Source organism: Acartia tonsa, chromosome 6 (genome assembly GCF_053477335.1).
Source record: "Acartia tonsa isolate MP-2025a chromosome 6, ASM5347733v1, whole genome shotgun sequence".
Classification (NCBI taxonomy): Eukaryota; Metazoa; Arthropoda; class Copepoda; order Calanoida; family Acartiidae; genus Acartia; species Acartia tonsa.
The window spans coordinates 49,551,260-49,573,576 of NC_137265.1; the positions used below are offsets into that span (position 1 = coordinate 49,551,260).

Sequence of the window (22,317 nt, forward strand, 5' to 3'; positions counted from 1 at the left end):
AGGTAGTTGTTTGTATACATCTATACAACTATAGATCAGTTCATATAACATAAGACAGATATCTAGCATAAAAAAGAATCGTAAAAATGACGAAAGTCTTTTAATTTAATTTTAGTAACTTTAAATTAAATCTTATAAAGAAATAATTTGATCTGATTATCGGGGATGAACATCAAATTATGACCAATTGTCTTATCCCTTAAGATCCCTGAGATTTATTAGTACAACTGTGAGTCGTTAAAAACAAATTAAAACTAAAATAATTTCAAAGTAAATAAAAATGATATGTTAATTTTCGTAGAAAAACGATGTATTCAGAGAAAACTACTTTCAGTCCAAAGGTTAGAGATAACTTTATACTAGGGGTGGGCCGGATATCCGGCCATTTTCTTAATATCAAGCCGGAGACCGGATATTGAAACTATCCGGATACCGGATATCCGGCTTATTTCTATTGCCGATATCCGTCCGGATATCTGGATATTTGCCGGATATCTGGCGTTGGCAAGATATCCGACCTGATATCGGATATCCGGCATTAAAAATCTGTCGGATATCCGGTATCCTGCAAAAAAAGTATCCGGCCCAACCCTACTTTATACATAATCATATTTACAATTGGATGTTTGTCTGTGTTATTCAAAATCTCTTAAAATTATTATTAACTAGCGGTTGCGCCCCTAGCATCTAGGGGCTCTATATTCGATGGAGTATGGAAGGGCACAAAAATAGCCTATAATCATACCCAGACTTTATAAAAATGTAATAGCCTAAAATCATCCTGGGACCTATGAATAGCTTCAATACAAAGGACCCTATCGGTTCAGCGGTTAGAGAGATCCTTCGCTACAAACAAATAAAGCTTACTGCTTTATAAAATAGGATATAGGTTATAAAAATCTGTTACTGATTAATAATTATGTTGGATATAATTTCTATTAACTTTTGTCCTATAATTAAAATATTTAAAAGGTTGAGAGGTGATTTTATACTTTTTAAAAGCGAAGCTTTTCTATAATTAGGGTTGGTCCGTCCGTCCGCACGTAACGGATAGCTCTTTTCGTTAATTTAGGCATGTTAGAATTGCCCTATCGATTTCAAACTTTGCATGATGATTCCTATAGGAGTTAGGTACGAGTTAGAAAGCAAAGCAACTCTATAATTGTTACTAAAAAGTCCGTACGTCCATTTTACTTTTTTAACATCAAATTTTTATGTGATCTAATTATCCGATTAATCTGATTTTAGATATGTTGATTCCTGGGACAACAAAGTACAATGTTAAAAGCGAACCAACTCTATAATCAAGTCCTAAAAATGTAAGTATGTCCATAAACAAGTATCCTGTATCAAGCAGCTTTCCAACAAATTTACTTACAATTTTGCTTTAACTCTAATACATTTATATTCTGATTATTCAGTTCTGACACTATACAAGTGTTAATGTCCGTTTGTCCTACAGTTTCAGTGCTTCGTATTTATGGATGTTGTCATCCTAGTTACAATGATGTCCAGCTAATAACATTCAATTATTTTTTGTATTACATTTGTATTATATTTATATTTGAGTTGCTAGAACACTTGAAAATGATCAAATTCAGTTCTATAAAACAGCAACAAGGGTGACAACATTAAAAAAAATGAGAGCTCAGCCAAACAGATAGAAAATAAAAGAACAACGCAATTATAATGCCAAAAAAGTTTTGGTCTTTTATTGTTTAAAATCGCTAACCGCTGAACCGATATGGTCCTCCTTTACAGTAAAACCTCACATAGACACTGGGATGTTTTTAGACTATTTTATTTTTAGATTTAAGGCTTGGGATGGTTTTAGGCTATTTTCTGCCACCTTACCCCTTTAAAGACAGAATCCACTAGATGCTAGGGGCGCTAGTTGCTGTGTTAAAATATTATGTCTAATAAATTATCATACGAATCACTATACAAATGATAATTTAATATCACAATGGTTTGAAATGAAATGGTAGTATTTCATTTTAGAGTTATCTTCATGCAAGGTTTAATTACATAGGACGTTTCTAACATATCTACATTTACAATTTACCCATATGAAGAAAATACTCACTTCTAATATTTTCATGAAATGAATTCAAACGAACAGGATTTTAAGGGATTAAAATTAACGTCAGATTTCATCTCATACAGTTTTAATATAATAATTCTATAGGTAATCATTAATTGGATGTGTTTTATACGAAAGATCTTTAAACAACCTGACCATAACCGCACTTTTAATATAGTTCATTAAAAAAATAATATTTTCTCAAATATTTATATCTTATATTTAACATGGTGCGTTCCCTCAAATTGCCTTTAGAGCACTGAAACCACCTTTAAAAAAAAAATCAACTAAGCCTTACTCCTGGCCTACAGGGACTGTACCTACGGTGACCTAAACACTAGGATATATAAGTTGGAAGGAATTTTAATGTTAGAGGAAGATTAGAAATCTGCATCAAATTTTAAGGATTTTTTATAAAATTCGTTTTTGTATAATTCTTTATCTAAAAGCGGAAATATAATTTAAGTTCATAAATTTTGACCAATAGGATAGGTGGATTGGAAACTACCTGCGCTCTAATTGGTTAAATGATGTGCGACACTTCAGCTTCTTCAATCAGAGCGCACATAATTTTCAATCCACCAATCACAGATGTCAAAATTAATTAACTTAAATTGTATTTCCGCTTTTAGATAAAGAAATATACAAAAAACGAATTTTATAAAAGAAATCCCTAAAATTTGATGCAGATTTCAAATCTCCCTCTAACATTAAAATTCTTTCCAACTTATATATCTTACTAAACACCATATCCTAACCTAACATAAAATAAAGTTATAAACAAACAAACAAAACACTAACCACCACCCCTCATTTACAAATTATTTTAAAGATAAGGGGGAGGGGGTTAAGTGGTTGCTGAACCAGCTACTTTTTACAATTTTGTTTATTTGGCTATTTTAATGAAGTTTCTCTATCTAATTTAGGATGACCAGGAACCATCAAGGGTGCGAAGTCAGGAAAAAAAATTATGGGTTCAGGTACAATTTTTAAAATTATCTATGGATGCATATATTGGATTATGAACGGTTAATTAATTTCACTATATTACCCAGAGAGAGAGAGAGGGGACAATCATCAATGGGCTGTTTAATACATTAGTCCCCAAAGTTTTATAATAAAATTTTCTTTGTTGGTATAACAAATTTGGGGGCTTTAGAAATTTTTGATTGATGGATGATTAAGTCGTTTCAACCACTAATTTGAATCTACAGAAGGGGTAAATTTGTGTATTACCATTGGGGATGTACATCAAGTTATCGGCCATTGGCTTATCCCTTTAGATTCTTGCACTACTTCAATTATTTGGAGTTTGAGAAGCTTTAATGGCCAAAAATATGTGAAACAAGGATGACAACATCCATAATTAGCGAAGCACCAACAACGGACAAAATAAATTATAGTCACTAAAAAGAGAGGAAATATATAACAATAGAAGTTAGAAGAATAAAGAAAATCACGGAACCTTCAAAGAAATATTGATAGGTCTTTAGTTGCATGACTGATGGGCCGACAGACAATTGATATGGAGAATCCTTAAAAAAAGATCAGCTATCCTAAATAGATTATACTTATCATGCGTTACAGACTGACGGACTGACAGAGTGAACTGTATAGTAGCTTCGCTAGTCAAAATAATATTTGTATTAACCTAATATTAGAGTAAAACACTAGAGGGAGAAAGGGTTTAATAACTGTATCTCCCCATCGCAACCACCTTGTGCAACATTTCTATTGGGTCATTGAAAATCAACCAATGGTGTCGCTTAAATTAACACAGCCAAGTAGCAGAAGATAATTTAGAAGCAGACGAAGAAGGTTGTTGAAAAAGAAAGGGAGTTAGTTGTCTGTATATACATCTATACTATAGATCTGTAAACCTAACTATTTTAGGAGAGGATAATGTTCGATTCCCTGCTTTCTGAAGTTGGAACTGACAGTGAGAGTGGTAGTATGATCAGCAGAATTGATTTGAGCAGTGATATCTCTAATATTGGCCACGAAAATTAAAAATATTTAAATTTTAGCACGAATCATTTATGATAACTGAAATTAGTATTTTTAAAAATCTACAATTTCAAAAGTTTATACTTTTACCTACGTAATTTATTTGTCCTGAAACAAAATATTAATTTCTTATACTTTACTGGACCTAATTATCATTTTTATATTAAAAAAAATATATTAAAAAGTGTTTTAATAATATAATGACGTTGTAAAGTAATTAAAAATTAAAGTCTAAAGAAGAGAAATGTTTTGTACATTTTTTATGTGTTTTTAAAATGTTATTGTAAACGTAATCAAACTGAAATTTGTAAAAAAAATCTTGTATGGCTTTGAAACCGATTTCTCAGCCAAACTGGATCATGTATAGCATAGTATTACAGACAATTTTCCACGATTATTAGAAATTAATACCAGTTTTGTTATCCAGAGTCTTCTGTCCTTCGGGGGTGTCAAAACTGGTTTTAATCTTTTCATTTTTTATTTTAATATCATTTGATAAACGTAATCAAACTGCCATTTGTAATATTTTTTTGTGAGACTAACATATTATATAATATATACCTTTCTACTTAAGTACCTAAAATCAATCTAGCTTACAAAATTAAATACCTTAAAATATACAATAACAGATTTTTTTTATTTGAATCATGTTAAACTGCAGTAATATGTGTTTGGACGATTTTTTTGGAATGGTTTGGACACCTGAAAGGATAAGACAATTAACGTTAAACTGATTTACATTCCCAATGATGATAAACAAAATTACCACCTCTTTTGATTTAAACTATTGCTGGAAAAGTTTGGAACCAAACAATCAAAATTCAACCAAAGTAACCAAATCTTGTTTAGCCAACGAATAAGATTTTTTAAACCTTGTTTACAGTTCAATATCGTGTCTCCTTTCTATCTGATTTTACTTTTTATTATTTTTTCCATTTTATAGTTTTTTTTATCCAATTAGATATTTGTTCTTAAAATTTAAGTGGTTATAAAAATGTTTTATCTGTGTTTTGTAATCTTTATCAAATATTATTTTTATGTATTTGAAAATAAATTGTAATAATAGAACAAAAAATATGTCTTTACGTAACACAGCGATGTGAAGCTGGAGCCGTTATTTTCGTTAAAAACGACTCCAGCTCCGGGTTAGCTAAAAAAGAGATTTTTAATTAATAATAATTTGGTTACTCTGAGCTGTTGTGTCGTGTGCAAATGCCCCTCTTAAGTTTTTAAAGTCCATTTTTATCAAAAAACCTTTTAATGTCAGAAATAGACTTGGAAAAATAATATGTTGAGTTTTTCTTGATTTTAGGTCGGAGCCGTTATTTTCAGAGACGGAACCGCACCAAAATCCAATGGCTCCGCATCGCTGACGTAATATTTGATTAAATCGTCTGATAATTATTTAATTGTTAAATCCTTACATATAAATATAAAAATAGGTGCAACTTTTAATATTTTTCTTAATCGAAGGTTCACTAAGTACAGGTTATTGTGTTATGAAATCACTAGCGGCTTCTAGGGATACGTAAAATTGTTTCTTTTCAATCTATTTTAAAATCAGCTATTTACCAAAAATATTTTTTTCGCTAATAGATGGTGTTAGTTATGTCTTTATAGCTAATTGCAAAATGTCCGCAGGGCGGCGTTTTTTTTATTTTTGTCGATTTTTGTGGGGAGGGTGGTGGTATCCTCCCCCAAAATAGTTATAAACCTTCCCGGGACCTATAAGAACTCGATCGATTCAGTGGTTAACGAGATCATTCGGTACAGAAGACATACATCCGGTAACTTAATTATAAGGACTAGTATGGGAACCATTACATCTTCTACTACCTACCCAGACGAAAAAATTGCGAATAAATCGCCAATCCTAGATAAAAAAAATTCGTATGAGTCGCCAATCCTAGATAAAAAAAATTTCGAATGAGTCGCCAATTTTCGCGAATAAATAGCGAATTCGCAAAATATATGGGGAAAAAATGTATTTTTTTGTTTTTTGGGGGAGTATCACCTCCCAAGAAAATAGCCTAAAACCACCACAGGACCAGTAGGTATATTCCCTGAATAGTAGAATATAATCGGTTCAGTGGTTACCGAGATCTTAAGGGACATACGCACAGACATCATTCTACTTTGTATTATTTACTAAGTATATTTGCGATTACTTTTATTTAATGAAATCTTCTAATTTTTGACATGTACAAAACGGACTGCTGTATTGCATCAAGATCCATGACAGATCTATATAGGAAATAAACGTCTATAATCGAGCTCGAATTCTCCAAGTATAGAACGTTAAAAACTCATAGTGCTCCAATAATCCCTATTAAATTCTCATCGACCAGAACAATAAGACCCATTATTCTTCTTTTAGCATCATTAATTCAGTTTTATAAATTCATGTTGCTATTTGAATAACATTGAAGTATTTGATTTCTATTCATAACACAGAAAATTTAAATTTATAATATAGTAAATCTAAGAAAACTTAGTTTTAATATAAATTGATTCGTGTGACACTCCCGTAATGTGGTCTGATATTAAACTAAACATTTTAACCCTTTCAGGACGAAAAATTGAAATGAAAAATATTAGGTGTATATTCTTTTAAAATGTTAAAAAAATGAAGCAAACCGTTAAATCGTGTATTGTTACATTAAATATAGATAAAACAAAAAATTACTGAATAAATCAGATAAACAGATATTATAAAATAAGACGTTAAAGTCGTAATCTTTATGTGCAACTTAATATTTTTAAAAGAAAGAGACAGAACGGGTCGATAGAGAGAGAGAGAGAGAGGGAGAGAGAGAGAGAGAGAGAGAAGAGGGGATAGAGAAAAGAGAGAGAGAGAGAACGGGGGTATATATAAAGAGAGAGAACAGGGGGATAGATAGAGAGAGAGAGAAAAAAAAGAGAGAACGAGAGAGAATTAGGGGATAGAGAGAGAGAGAAAAAAAAAGAGAGAACGAGAGAGAATTAGGGGATAGAGAGAGAGAGAACGGGGGGATAGAGAGAGAAAGAACGAGAGAGAATTAGGGGATAGAGAGTGAGAGAGAGAGAGAGTGGTGAGAAAGAACGGGGGGATAGAGAGAGAGAAAGGGGGAGGGGGAAGTACATATTGAATTTTTGTATAAAATAAAATTTGAGTAAATATATCATTAAATAGCTTAAATACAAGATATTTTATTTGGACATACTAACGTGATAGAGCAGCTATGTAAAGCAATGGGAAAAAAAAGATTTTGACTTTGACTTCATTGAAGGACATAACAGTTTCAAAAATTTTATTGTCGAGTTTGAATTCAATAGGTCAATTCTAATATGCCTAAATTAACAATCAGAACTATCTGTTAGGGATATTCGGATGGACAGACCAACCCCCACAGTAGAAAAGTTTTTTCTTTTAACAAGAAATAGATCATTAACATTATACAATCCCTTTTAAAACTGACCAATAAATGAGGTCCATACTGGCAAGCTATATTGGAAATATTTACACAATTTTTCAGCCATTGATTAGTAAATGAGAAAATCACATTTTCCCCTAATCCTAGCCAACAGACGAACGGACAGACATTTTGAATTATAAATGAGATTCGTTACTAAATAACAGCGGAAAGTGAATTTTGCAAATGTTCTATTATAATCTTGATTAAAAATGTAATCCAAAACAAATATTTAGCTATAGGCGGACAGAAGTGCATTGCTTTCCAAAAAATTAAACCTTCTATATTAAATAGCAGAAGGGAAAATAAACATTTTTCCTACAGTAATTTTTTTTTTCAGAGCACTTAGAACAGAAAGTAAAACTTTTTAAATTTGAATTTATTGACTTCGCTACTAACATTTAACAGATAAATAAGGATGACAAAATCCATAACAATAGAAGCAAATGAAAGCAAAAAGGGTGCAAAAAAGACAGACATACTGAGTAATGATACTTAGTGGTATTTGACTCTTTGCACAAAAAATATCTTCGATAAAAGCTGGGAAAATTATTTCAGAGCATTACCGATAGACCGACAGACAATATTATTCTTAGAGTATACATGCATTGGTCAGCAAACATAAAATAAGCCTTCTGTCTTAACCCTGAAAGATCGGGCCCTCTACAAATTCTTAATACATCGGATTTTATACCTTATTATTTGCATCAGCCTTCTACCTTTCCAGTACGGATATTTAATATTCTCAAGAACATTACAGACCAGTGAACAACGTGAGCTGTAGACTAGTAGTTTGATATCGTCCTCAATTTCGTCAATCGTATTATTGATTTAAATATGACTAAATTAAAATAAAAATCTTTTTGCTATGAATTTCTTATTAAAAGCGAAGCTTTTCTATAATTAAGGTCGGTGCGTCCGTCCGTTACAGTTAGCTTTTTTCGTTAATTAAAAAAGGTTAGAATTCTCCTATCGATTTTAAACTTTGCATGCTGATTCCTATAACAGTTAGGTACGATTTAGAAAGCGCAGAAACTCTATAATCGTCACCAGAAAGTCCGTAAGTCCATTTAAAACAAGCTGACTTTTTACTTTTATGACAAAAAAATTTTTAATGTAAAATTATCCTATTCATCTGTTTTTTTGAATACTGATTCCTAATACAACAAGGTATAGTGTTATAAGCGGAGCATCTCTATAATCAAGTCCTAAAAACGTCAGTATGTTCTTAAACTGCAACATGTATCTACTCAGTTTTGCAACAAATTCACTTACAATTTCGTATAAACATATGCATTAATATTCAGTTCTGACACTCTTCAAGTGTTAATGTTTGTTTGTCCTTCCATTTCAGAGCTTCGCTTTTATGGATGTTGTCATCCTTGTTATTCTGAAAGTATTATTTTGTTTATTGGCTTTCTAGGGTAATAAATCTATTCTTATTTCAATTTTAAATTCAGGGATCTTAAAGGACAAAACATTCCCAATTATGATAAACAAAATTACTCCTTCTGTAGATTACAATTAGTGGTTAAAACCTTCGGACACTACTAACGAACAAACCATCAAATTCGTTTAAAGTCCCCAAGGTTGTTAAGCGAACGAATAAGAAAAAGACTTTGGGGACTAGTGTAATAAACAGCCCAATGTCCTCTCCCTCCCTGTTTAAATTGGATGAAGTATGTTTATTAAAGCCTTCAGCCAAAATATGGTTTATTTATGAAAAAAATTATCCATACAAATTTTTTTTCTGTAATGCAAAAATTGCGATAACACAAGCACTGCAAAGTTTTTAAAATCTGCAAAAAGACCTGCTTTTAAAGCTTTTGTTTGATCTCAACTTTAAAGATTTTTACAATATTTCGGTATTATCCTCTTAGAAATTTTTTTTCAATATTGAAAATTTGAGTACCCCCCCCCCCCCCCCCCCCGACAATTTTAAGGGGGGTCAAATTTTTTTCAATTTTAGTTTTATAAACAATTTTTTAAAATAATTTGGGGAGGGTAATTTTTTTTAGGGGCGATTTTTCTTGGTAGGGTGATGGTACCCTCCCCCAAAATAGTTATAAACCTTCCCGGGACCTACGAGAAGATACCCTGTTAAGAAGATTCCGGTTAAGCGGTTAGCGAGATCCTTCGGTTCAGACAGATATCCTGTTACTTTATTATAAGGATATTTCCTGTCTGTCGGTAATTCACAAATATTATTTGGAGTGACAAATCTTAAATTGAATCAATTTAAGGTCGTGCAATAAAAGGGTTGGTTGTCTGATGGGCGAATGGACGCTTATAAGACGCGGAGTATGTTTCAAGGGGTCATCTCAGAAAATGCCTATCTCAAAAAACGCCCATCTCAGATAACGTTTTTTGAGATAGGCGTTTTTTGAGTATAGCCGTTTCAAGGTGCGTGGAAAGGTCTAGAACCCGCAGCGACACCAAGCCCCCCTAGAGTCAACTCAAATACAATCATACAGAAGGAAACATCTATAAACAAAGTAGCTTGATGTAAGTCCGTCCGTCTGTCTGTCTGTTCCTTAAGATTTCGGTAACCACTGACCGATTGGATTCTACTCTTCAGAGAATATACCTACTGGTCCTATGGTGGTTTTAGGCTATTTTCTTGTGGGTTGGGACACCCACAACCACCTGAAAACAAAAAAAATCCTCACATTTTTTTTATATGTGGTGGCTGCAGCACTAAAGTTACTTAATTTTTTTATTCACCTCTTGGGGCAAAGCACCTAGAGGCTAGGGGCGAAGCCTCTAGTTTACAATAAGGTATTAGTACTTTTTATTTTGACTAGCGGCTTCGCCCCTAGCCTCTAGGGGCTTCGCCCTATGAAGTAATGGGAAGTCAACCCTCCTATATAGAAATATTAAAAAAAAATTATTCTTTGTTTAATTACTCTGTGGTAAAATTAAACCCAGCTTGTGCGTTTTATGCACAAAAATTTTAATTTGTACAAATTAAACCCAGGTTGTTTGCCGTATACACAAAAATTTCAATTCGTAAAAATTAAACCTAGGTTGTTCGCATACACAAAAATTAAAATTAAAAAAAAAATTTTTAATTTTTTTTGGGGGGGGGATTCGTGGGGGCTTCGCCCCATGTTGCAGTGGGGTTCCCCCACCCCAATTACTGGTTTTTGTTTACAAAAATTTTTAAAAATTAAAAATTTTGGAAGTGGGGATTTTTTATTTTTGGGGGGGTTGGGGTGTCCCACCCCCCAAGAAAATAGCTTAAAACCACCAGAGGACCAGTAGGTATATTCCCAGAAGGGTTGAGCCCAATTTGATCAACAGTTACTGAGATTTTACAAAAAATGTAAAAAAAATCTTTTGGGGTGTTTTTTTTTATTTTTTGGGGGGTTGGGGGTGTCCCACCCCCCAAGAAAATAGCCTAAAACCACCACAGGACCAGTAGGTATATTCCCTGAAGAGTAGAATCCGATCGGTTCAGTGGTTACCAAGATCTTAAGGGACAGACAGACGGTCAGACGGACAGACATCAAGCTACTTTGTATTATAGATGAAAAATATTAAGATTATCAAATCTGTAGAAAAATTCCAGTAAAATAGGGGTACCTATATTTATCGTTAATGGGGATGTACAGTAATTTATCGTCCATTGTCTTATCCCTTTAGATACCTGGGTAAATTGGACAAAAATAAAATAGTTATTTATCGCATCGACGTAATATGACAGCTTTCCGCAGATCCATATTTGAAATAAAAATATAAGATTAAAACCAGTGTTTTTTAACATTAGTAGGAAAATGCCTGTACTACGATAATTTACAAGATTTTTCAGTTTGGCTGAGATCATGTTCCAATCCAGCGTATATTAATTGGTTTCGAAGCTCAAGCCACACTGGAAATTGCATTAATATAGACTTAGAGCGCGCGACATACCCGTTTTACATGTATGCTCCGCTATTGAAGAGGATCCTTTTGCGGAAATTATGAAACACCGGTTGGTAAACCTCCTTCTGTCTCTGGTTTAGGATTAATCCTACGGGCCCATCACATCTTTCTATGGTTTCATCTCTCTCTCTCTTACTCTCCATCTCTCTCTCACACACACTCCTTCTCTCTCTCTCCTCTCTCTCTCTCTCTCTCTTTCTCTCTCTCTCTCTCTCTCTCTCTCTCTCTCTCTCTCTCTCTCTCTCTCTCTCTCTCTCTTGGGGATTAATTTGGTAGTTGACGATCTGATGTCGCACACTCTTCAGTCTACAAATATGTTTTGGATTAATTCTCTGTTAAAAATATTTATAGTTTGTTATTAGACATTAATATGTAGTAATTATGTTAGTATGGCATCGTTTTTATGTTAATTATATGTCATCATTGACCTCTTTTAAGCTGGAAATAAATAATGTCAATTAAAAAGTTTATTAAAGGTTTTTAGTTCCCGTAGGTAACCCAAACTTTTAAAAACAGATATTTTAGATTCCAGTCCCGCCTCCCCCCTCCCCTCGCATACAATGTGATAATTTGGGTTGATAAATTTATGGTACATTATTCCCCAACCTCAAAAAAATCGACTTTGTCAGCTTTGAGAAGAAAAAAATTGTAATTCTTGTGCTCTAATTTTAATGCTTTAAAATAGAGAGTAAAAAATCATATTGTTTTAAATTTTCAAAGTTTTAGTTTTGACTTTTTTTCAAAATCAAGAAGCAAAACTTTTGTCTGTTATTGTATGAATATAATATTTAAATCCTAATGATAACAACTTATCGATAATATGTCAGCCATTAACATCCTGTTTAATTCCCGTTTTTCTACATAAAACATTAGAGTAAAACACTAGAAGGAGAAAGGGTTAAATAACTGGATCTCCCCATCGCAACCACCTTGTACATTGTACAACCTTCGTATTGAGTCATTGAAAATCAACCAATGGTGTCGCTTATATTAACACAGCCAAGTAGCAGAAAATAATTTAGAAGCAGACGAAAGCGGTCCTTGAAAATAGAATGGAGGTAGTTGTCTGTATATACATCTATACTATAGATCTGTTCATATAACATTGTTTTGCTTGGCATAAAGAAATTCATTTTTATTTCAGATTTATTTTTTTACACCACCATATATATCTTTTATTGAATATAGATGTACACCTTCAGTTTATTAGATTATTTTCACTTTATGGTGGAGGGGGTGCTGCTGATTATGGTGGGTACTCTAGGAATTATAGGCAACACACTCTGCATCATTTGGTTCTCCAGAAAACAGGTATATAACACAAACCTTCCTTGATTTAATTTGATTCAAATCTTTGAAAAGAATTCTGCGTACCTTTTATAGATTGCCTAAGTGGCCTAGATCAACCATTATCCGTTTTTTATATCTTAAGTTGGCAAACTAACTTAAGGACAAACATCTAGCATATAGTGGCTCTTATTTTTGGCAGAAAAAAGCTTAAAACTATCCCAAGACCTAAGTCTAAACTTAAATAGCTTGAATGTAAGTTAGAAAAAGACAAAAACCTTTCAACTTTATATAGTAAGCATTTAAAGTAGCAGAAAGGGGCTAGAAAACAGCTTAAAACAACCCCAAGACTTAAATCTGAAAATGAAATAGCCTAAAACGAACACGGTGAAGCTTACCTAATATAGGGAACCCAATCAGTTCAGCAGTTATTGAGATCTAAAGCTTCAGAAAAAAAAACTTACTACTTAATATAATAGGACTAGAGAAAAAATACTTAACCCTTTTATATAATAGAACAGAAAGATATGTAAATGATATGAATACAGAATACCAATCCAATATTTAATTATTGGAAATTTTTATCAAGAAAATGTGGGTTTTTCAATTATAAAGGATATGGTTCAACTCCCCCCCCCCCCCCACCGTTCTTTATCCTTCTTTTCCAAACTTATCTCTATGCTTAAAAATTATAATCTAGTTACCCTTTAAATCACATTTGTTTTAATAAAGAGGGGAAGGGGGGTATAAATCGATCAGAAGTCAAAAAGTACAATTTTAATTTTGATTTTGAATTTTATGATATTTTTACCCTATGACATGTAAGATCGCAGTATTTTCAGTACAAACAAGATTAAAAATAGAAAAAAGAAAAAAGTAAATTATCGAATAAAACTTTTTAAAAATTATATTCATATACCTGATTTTGACCCTTGCTTTATAAATATATTTTGTATGATTGTATGATTAATACATTAAATTGATGTAGAATATACGTAAATATTAAGACAGGGGAAAAATTGTCGTCAATTAAGGTTGCTATTTCCTTTGTCATTTATTTGTCAAATCGTTTATCCAGTAGGAGGGGAGATTGGATATGGTAAAGGGCGAGGAAGGGGTAAATCATTATTTTAGCCCACTGCTAGTTTCCTTTATTAGAGAACATAAAAATCTGGTGTAATATTCAAATAATAATAAATCCATTTATCCTTAAACTAAAGTAACAGGATGTTTGTGTATCTCTGTGTCTGTACCGAAGGATCTTGCTAACCGCTGAACCGATCGAGTTCTCCTTAACAGAGTAGCTTCTCATAGGTCCCGGGAAGGTTTATAACTATTTTCTTGGGGGGTAGGACACCCCCAACCCTCCCCCCCCCCCAAAAAAAATGAAAAATACCCCCCTCCAAAAAAAATAATTTTTTAACTAAAAATAAAAATGATGGGGGGGGGGGGGGGGAGGCACCCCCCTCCAAAAAAAAAAATTTCCACCCCTCTAAAATAATTTTTTACTTTTTTCTTTTAAAATCTAAAATAAGAAATTGGGTTATCAAATTTGACTCCCCTCTCCTCAAGTGCCCCTAGAGGCCTCTAGGGGCGTATCTGCTAGTATATTATATACTAGCGGCTTCGCCCCTAGCCTCTAGGGGCTTTGCCCCAAGAGGTTTGATCAAACCAATTTTTTCGTATTTTAGATTAAAAAAAAAATTGGGGGGGGGGAGGAGGTAGTCGACCCCACTATTTTAATTTTAGTTTTAAAAAGAAAAAGAAAAAAACTTTTTTTTTTTGGGGTTGGGGTCAGGGATAAGACAATGGACAACAAAATTATTTTTATACCCAGTGATGATAAATAGAATCATACCTGATGTAGATTAAAATTACTGGTTGAAAAGTTTGGACACTGAAAGCCTTAATAAACCAAACAAGGATTCAATAAAATTTTACAAAGTTCTTGATACAAGGAAAGAGAGAACAACTTTGGGTATCAGTATAATTTATAGTCCAATGTCCCCTTCCTCCCTGATATATAGCTCAACTTTGCTAACCACAGAAACTACATACAGCATGAACCCAAATAAGATGACGGGTAAGAAAATTTCGAAAATAGAAATGACGCAAATGAGTATAAAAGTTACGCAAATATTGATATAAATTTTCACGTTGTTTTTAAAAATGCAATATATAATAATAGCTATTAAAACAAGTTTCAAGCATAACTTTTATCTTATTAGGATAACAATTAAATAAGAAAAATATGTTTACCATATGCAATTCGTGATCAAACACCTGATTGAAAAAAAATGCAAGACATAGCTTTTATTTTAAGAAAGACTAGGGGCGCAACGCCCACTAGAAGCCTCTAGGTGTTCTTAAAGTGGGAGGGGGATAAGTCAACCATCCTTCTACTTTTTAATTTGAGTTTTAATAAGGAATTTAAAAAAAAAATTGGGGGGAGGGGATTTTAAATTAGGAGGGTGGAGATACGCTCTCCCAAAATAGTTAAAAACCTTCCCTGTACCTAAAAGAAAGCTTAATTTCAGTGGAAAACCAAACAGATGTCATTTTTTATAAAAAAAATTATTAAAAAATTGCGCTTTTGTAAAAACACTTATAGATTACAAGAATGACACTAAGAAAGGAGGAAGGAAAATGAGAGGGGGGAGAACAGGTTTAAAGAATTCCAAGATATATAATAACCCAAACTTCTGTCATCCCCAAATAAAGATAAAGCTAAGCTTCCCTATTCATTTCTACACCAATTTTTGGAGAGAAAATTTTTATTCATCCCCCCTTTTATCCCAAAACTTTAAAAGATCTTTAGAAATAAAAACTTTCTGTAGAATTATAAAGCAAGAAGATTGACTATGAATCAGTGGCGTTTACAGTGATTCACAAGGGGGTTGAAAAAAAGGGGAAAAATTTGATATAAAAACGGTAAAATTATGCATAATACAATTGTACTTCGCTAAAATCAATTGATGTATTCTAATTTACAGCAGTTTAAAACCAACAGGCAAAATTCGCTGGTTTTTTAAAAAGAGCCATACTGTATACATAGTTTAACTTTAGTTCAACCCCCACATTTCATAAAAAAATCTCTTGTATGAACTTTTACTAAGGTTCTGTTATGAATTTTGCAAATTATTAATAAACAATAAACATTGCAAGTACATATGTCCTGAAAGAAAACAGCGGCAAAGACCATATTGTCCTGTTGTGACGTCATAAATTCGGGATAGGAGAAGGGAAGGGGAGAAGAAAATCTCTTCAAAGGAGTTGGGAGAAATAGTGTTCTCCTTTCTCTTTCCCGAAATTTATGACGTCACAACAGGACAATATGGGATTTGTCAAAACATCTAGTAAAATTCTGACTACTTTCTTTTATAAGCCAACGAATAAGAGTACTTTCAAAATATTAGATTTTTAAAAAGAGGGATTGCCATATTAATGTCATCAGCTAACCCGCGACCGTGGCTTAACAGGTAGCGCATCCGCTCGTTGTCGGGAAGGTGATAGGTTCGAATCTCGGGCCGACACCGCGTTATAACTAAATACGTTAAAAATGGTTCCTACTGCTGATATGTCAGATGCGCGACATAAATAGTTAGAGTAGGTGGAATGTCTTGGCCCAAAACAGGCACAACTCGTTACCATGCACATTTGGGACTTCTCGGACAAAGGTCGTGCATCACAGAGATTTGAATGTCTGTTGGATGTTACTTAACCTAATATCCTTGGGTGTTTGGACAGAGAAGGGTGCGTAACAGCCATCCTTAGTTCTCCTGGATTGCTGGACCAGGACCTAGTCAGTACACCAAGTCGAAAAGGTCCTGGACTGTAATTCCGCCCGTACGAGGTAATCTAGGTAATGTCATCAGCTAGGTACAGGTTTCTAGCTGATTGTTAAAAATTGTGAATGTGAATTTTCCCCAGGCTGACGCGCGTCTGCAAAGCCCTTGAACTTAAGTAAGGAAAAGTTAACATTTGAAAAAAATATATTTGTATAATGAACTAAAATATAAAATCTTGAAATAAAATACAAAAGTTATGTTTAAAGATTTTGTTTATTTTCTAAAATTGAAAACACAGATTAGAATTTAATAAATATTTTCATTTAATCAAAATTTAATCTTTTTCTTTATTTAGCTGTTATGAATTCCGAATAAATTTTAGAAAAAATGCTACTCTACAAGAAATTTTCTATAAAATATTTTCCAGTAACGTTTCGAAACCGATCAATATCCGCTGCATAAGACCGGTTCCCAGCCATACTGAAAAAGTATGTATAGCATTGTCTTGCAGATAATTTTCCACAAATATTAAAATAGAAATCACAAAAATTTATACCCGTTTTGTTAGACCGATTCTTATGTCCCTCGAGGCTAACAAAAGTGGTTTCAATCTTTGACTGTAAATTATATAAACACGTTATCTAATTCGTTGGCTCGAAAACGTACAATTTTATAAAGTACTATATCTTATACTTGCGGCTTCGCCCCTAGCCTCTAGAAGCTTTGCTCCAAGAGGTAATTTAAAAAAATAAAAAAAATGGAGCTACGACCACTAATTTCGAACTGATTAAAAAAATTGAGGGGGATTTTTTTGTTTTTTTAGGGGGGTTGGGTGTGTCCCACCCCCCAAGAAAATAGCCTAAAACCACCACAGGACCAGTAGGTATATTCCCTACCTAAGAGTAGAATCCAATCGGTTCAGTGGTTACCGAGATCTTAAGGGATGGATGGACAGACGGACAGACATCATTCTACTTTGTATTATAGATAAATCATTAAAATTATGAGGGAAAACTGTACTTTTTATCCTTTATCTAATTGACAATTTTTAAAAGCGTCCACAACAAAGACGAAATCATCCTTGCTTTATTCTTTAATATACTTCTGATTAATAAATTTAAATTAATATTTTTCATTAATAAGAAAATCTTTCTTTTTTTGTAACTATTTTTTAAAATAATGAATATTTATTTAATTTATGATTATATTAATTCTGTACAATAGAGAATAGTTATTTCTTTCATCGTATTATAAACCGCTTTCCGCGGATATAGAATGTACAATTATTAGATTAAAACCAGTTTTCTTAGACCCGAGGTGCCGAAGGCACGGGCTAAAAAACTGGTTTTAATCTTATGATTGTACATTTCTATATTAGTAAAAATCTGGATATAATACGATGCTAGACATAGTTTTTTCGTATGGATGAGAACCGGTTCCTATCCACCGGATTCGAATGAATACGAGAAATTGTATTACTTACGAACAGAAGCAGAAAGAGGTGGGAGACACCCCTCTACACACCCGAGGTCTATGTCTCTCTCCCCTCCCAACCTTAACAAAAGCCTTAAACATATCAATACCAGGCTCTTCTGAAAAGATTTATGTTCATAGCATTTTGTTTTACGCAACACTAAAAGTACACCCTAAGGCTTGATTGAACCAGGGTGTCAAAAATTGAAAGGTGGATGTCAACCTCTTCCCCCTCCCCCTCTGGCATAACTCTGTGAACGCTACTGCTAGAACTAGCCTTTTATTTCTTAGACAGACATACAGAGTGAGGGATGTTTATCTTTAAACAAAACATTCTGCGTGTCAAAAAGCACCACACAGTATTTTTAGACACATATTATAACAATAAATTTTATTTTTTTTCAAAAAAAGAAAATATTTTTAGATATAAAATTTGCCAGTGCGAAAATTGATTATTGGAAAAATGAAAAGATTTTAATAAAAAGAGAATTTTTAAATTATTTTTTCTAAGTAATCCTATTCAGGATTTTTAAAATTTCATTCTAAAATTTTTTAAATACTTTCCTACATTTTATAGATACATTTTACAACGGGCACAAATTGTATGTTTGTTAAAAATTTTTACTTTTTATTAGAATCTATATTATTATACCTAGTGACCCATTACCCCATATTCACACAACTATATTACTAGCAGACCAAAGGGTGAGCTTAAAAAAATCTATGCTTTGCTCAAAGAAACTTTCCAACTATAATTCTTGTTGTCATTCATATATACTTCCTTATAGATAAAAATCTACAAAATAATTACAAATAACAATAACAAGGCTTACAAATAATCTGGAATAGCCATAAATCAATAATGCATAATCATTTCGCAGTGCAGAGAAATTCGCGAAAAAGGCATATTTTACGCGTTTTTTCTTCAGTGAAGCTTTCCCTGTGCATCATTGGATCTTGGCTATTCCAGATTATTTGTAGGCCTTCTTATACCGCTTAAATTGGTGTGCGGGTATGATCTGTACGTTCAGCCGTTTGGCAGCTAGCAGCCTTTAAAATTCATAGCTTTTTGTCAATATTCGTTACCAGCGCTATTTTACCGTGAACTGCAGTAGATCCAAAAAATTTATTACATTACATTACCCCTCAATAGCCAAGAAAACCAAATAAATTTTTCAGGTTCAATTAAAGGATTCCACCATCTGAATTTGAAGTTTTATAAATCACTTATCAGATAAAAATAGGCTGAAATAATAATAGTTGCATCAGCTCTTCCCCCATATACCAATGATATATTTTTCAGGTTCAGAATTGATTCTTCTATCTGATATTGTGTTTTAAGGCATATATTATTGCATCATTTATATTTCTGTCTACTAATCAATAATACAAAGTAGAACGATGTCTGTCTGTTTGTTTGTAGCGAAGGATCTCGCTAATTGCTGAACCGACCGGGTTCTCCTTTACAGGGTAGCTTTTCATAGGTCCCGGGAAGGTTTTTACCTATTTTCTTTGGGGGTGGGACACCCCCAACACCCCCAAAAAATGAAAAATACCCCCCCCTCCAAAAAAAAAATTTCTTTTTAAACCTATGACTAAAATAGTGGGGTCGACTACCACCCCCTGACAAAGGGGCAAAGCCCCTAGAGGCTAGGGGCGAAGCCGCTAGTAGATTATAAATTAGCTGAAATAAAAAAAAAGTTGTATCAGCTCTTACTCTCAATAACGAAGATTACACATGGTATATTTTAGGTTCAAAAAGGGTTCCACTATCTGATGTTATGTTTGGCCGTATTCGACACAATCTACGTTTCATTGGTTATTCTTCTTTTTGGTGTGCCCAGCGTGTATGACAGGTATCCAACAATTATAAATTTAGTGTACTTTACAGGTTGGGTGTCTAAGCTCATTGTCCGCTTTTACCTCAACTCATAAGGGCTGGCTTCTCTGGAGTAATCAGCTGGGGAATCCAGAGCATCATAGGGCTTGGATTCTCTGGAGTAATCAGCTGGGGAATCCAGAGCATCATAAGGGCTGGCTTCTCTGGAGTAATCAGCTGGGGAATCCAGAGCATCATAGGGCTTGGATTCTCTGGAGTAATCAGCTGGGGAATCCAGAGCATCATAGTGGCTGGATTCTCTGGAGTAATCAGCTGGGGAATCCAGAGCATCATAGGGGCTGGATTCTCTGGAGTAATCAGCTGGGGAATCCAGAGCATCATAAGAGCTGGCTTCTCTGGAGTAATCAGCTGGGGAATCCAGAGCATCATAGGGGCTGGATTCTCTGGAGTAATCAGCTGGGGAATCCAGAGCATCATTCGCGTGTAATGAGATGCAATACTCTAAAACCCAAGGATATTAGGTTAAATAGCATCAAACAGATAACCAACCCTTTGATTGCAACACCTTCGTCTGTGAAGTCCTAACTGTGCATGGTAATGAGTTGGGCCTGTTTATGGGCCAAGGCATAATATAATTGTACTTTTAATACTGATTTGACTTGAAAGAATTTGATGACATTTCCTTTATGTTTGCTGTTATATAGATTTACTTGATTTGTGTAGGTTTGACTTTACTATAGCATTTGATACTCGTTTTGCTTCATATTACATTTTTACATAATTTCAATTTATTTCAAAATAAGAAATTCAGGGTGTTATCTCTTAAACGCTTAACTGTAAAACAAAAATCCGATAATAACAGTCAAACAGACAGACATCCTACCAGACTTTATAACAGAATTGCTGATCGATTGAATTCGCATCTCTATTAAGGAAAAGTTTAATCCAATAATTTTTTTCTGATTTGATTTGTCAGCAGATTTTGAAAAATTTGAAAAAAGTGAACAGTCTAGCACAACCACCCCCTCTTTTCATTTTATTGAAATAAATTGTGGTTTACTTTAGGCTAGGTTATGTTAGTTTGTATTGGGTACACGGGAGTCCTGCAGTGGTGGGGCTCCCATCTGGCGTTAGGCATATTCATAGTATAGAACAAAAATTTTTCCTCCCCCCCCCTAATTTTCAACTTTATATAAAAAAGAATGGGAGTGGTTTCGAAAGCTCGCTTGGCACTTTGAAGGTAAAGCACCAAATGTTTAGAGCAAAGCTGTTCTACAAGTATTGCCTCTTGGTTTGTCTGTCTCAAATGAAATAGTTACAATAAAGGGTGAGCAAAAAAAAATGCGTAGATTTTTAAAATTCAAATTGCGCGGCTTGTGTTAATAGTAGAAAAATGTTACGCATACCACTAGAACCGCTATGAAATAATTTTTTATAAATATAAGAACGATTCCTCTGCTACGTATAGTTAGGGAGCTACGTGTTAAAATGTCCCAACTGACTTAAAACTTGACTTGCGAGTATATTAGTAAATATTAGACAATAATTCTTGCAAAAAGACGTGCGTACATTTTTTAAATTCAAATTGCGCGGCTTGTGTTAATGGTAGAAAAATGTTACGCATACCGTAAGAACCGCTATGAACTGTATTTATTGGAAATATAAGAACGGTTCCTGTGCTACAAATAATCTAGGAGCTAGGTGGTAAAATGTCCCAAAATTTACTCGCAAGTCAAGTTTTAAGTCAGTTGGGACATTTTAACATGTAGCTCCCTAACTATACGTAGCAGAGGAATTGTTCTTATATTTCCAAAAAATAGACCTCTTATCGGTTCTAATGGTATGCGTAACATTTTTCTACTATTAACACAAGCCGCGCAATTTGAATTTTAAAAATCTACGCATTTCTTTTTGCTCACCCTTTAGAATGTATTATCTTAATAATATGTCACGGGTATAGGCCCTTTCGTGGCAACGCACCTTAAGGGGCGATTCTTCGTATTTTTCATAGTAGCTTTTCTCCTATTTCAAACCCCTGCGGGGCCAAATGCCTAACCCTGTGGGGCAATCACCTAACCTAACCTTTTAAAAGCCATTCTAAAAATATGACAAATCGCCTCTTAAGGGGCGTTGCCACGAAAGGGACTATCCCGATAATTCTTGACTGGCTAAAAAGTTGGTTAAAACCTGCCAATACAAAGCTTTACAAACTCCTTCAGACCTTGTCGTTTAAGAAATCTTAAGTAACATATTAAATAACAGACACACACACATTTCTTAATCTTATTGTATAATCGTATGTATGCACATTCATGCAACGAACAAAAAAAAACTTTTTAAAAGCAAAGTTTTAATTTTTATTAACTTTCTTTTCAACATTTTTGTATCTTATTAATTTAAAATGAAGGAAAATAATTTGGAATTATGAACAAGGATGACAACATCCATAAGTAGCGAAGCACA

At 33.5% G+C, this 22,317-nt stretch overlaps 2 protein-coding genes across 2 annotated transcripts in view; both read left to right on the plus strand.

Moving 5' to 3' along the window:
• LOC145322872 (uncharacterized) overlaps positions 1–5,165 on the plus strand; it is a 31,965-nt gene extending 26,800 nt beyond the window's left edge. The window contains exons 13-15 of the mRNA XM_080165204.1: positions 299–341; positions 3,010–3,063; positions 3,977–5,165. Coding sequence (XP_080021330.1) covers positions 299–341; positions 3,010–3,063; positions 3,977–4,093 — 214 coding nt within the window. The 3' untranslated portion in view covers positions 4,094–5,165. The remainder of the gene's footprint in view (positions 1–298; positions 342–3,009; positions 3,064–3,976) is intronic.
• A 7,434-nt stretch (positions 5,166–12,599) lies between these two features.
• The window catches only part of LOC145323141 (FMRFamide receptor-like), a 54,932-nt gene continuing 45,214 nt past the window's right edge, over positions 12,600–22,317 (plus strand). The window contains exons 1-2 of the mRNA XM_080165531.1: positions 12,600–12,777; positions 19,767–19,870. Coding sequence (XP_080021657.1) covers positions 12,655–12,777; positions 19,767–19,870 — 227 coding nt within the window. The 5' untranslated portion in view covers positions 12,600–12,654. The remainder of the gene's footprint in view (positions 12,778–19,766; positions 19,871–22,317) is intronic.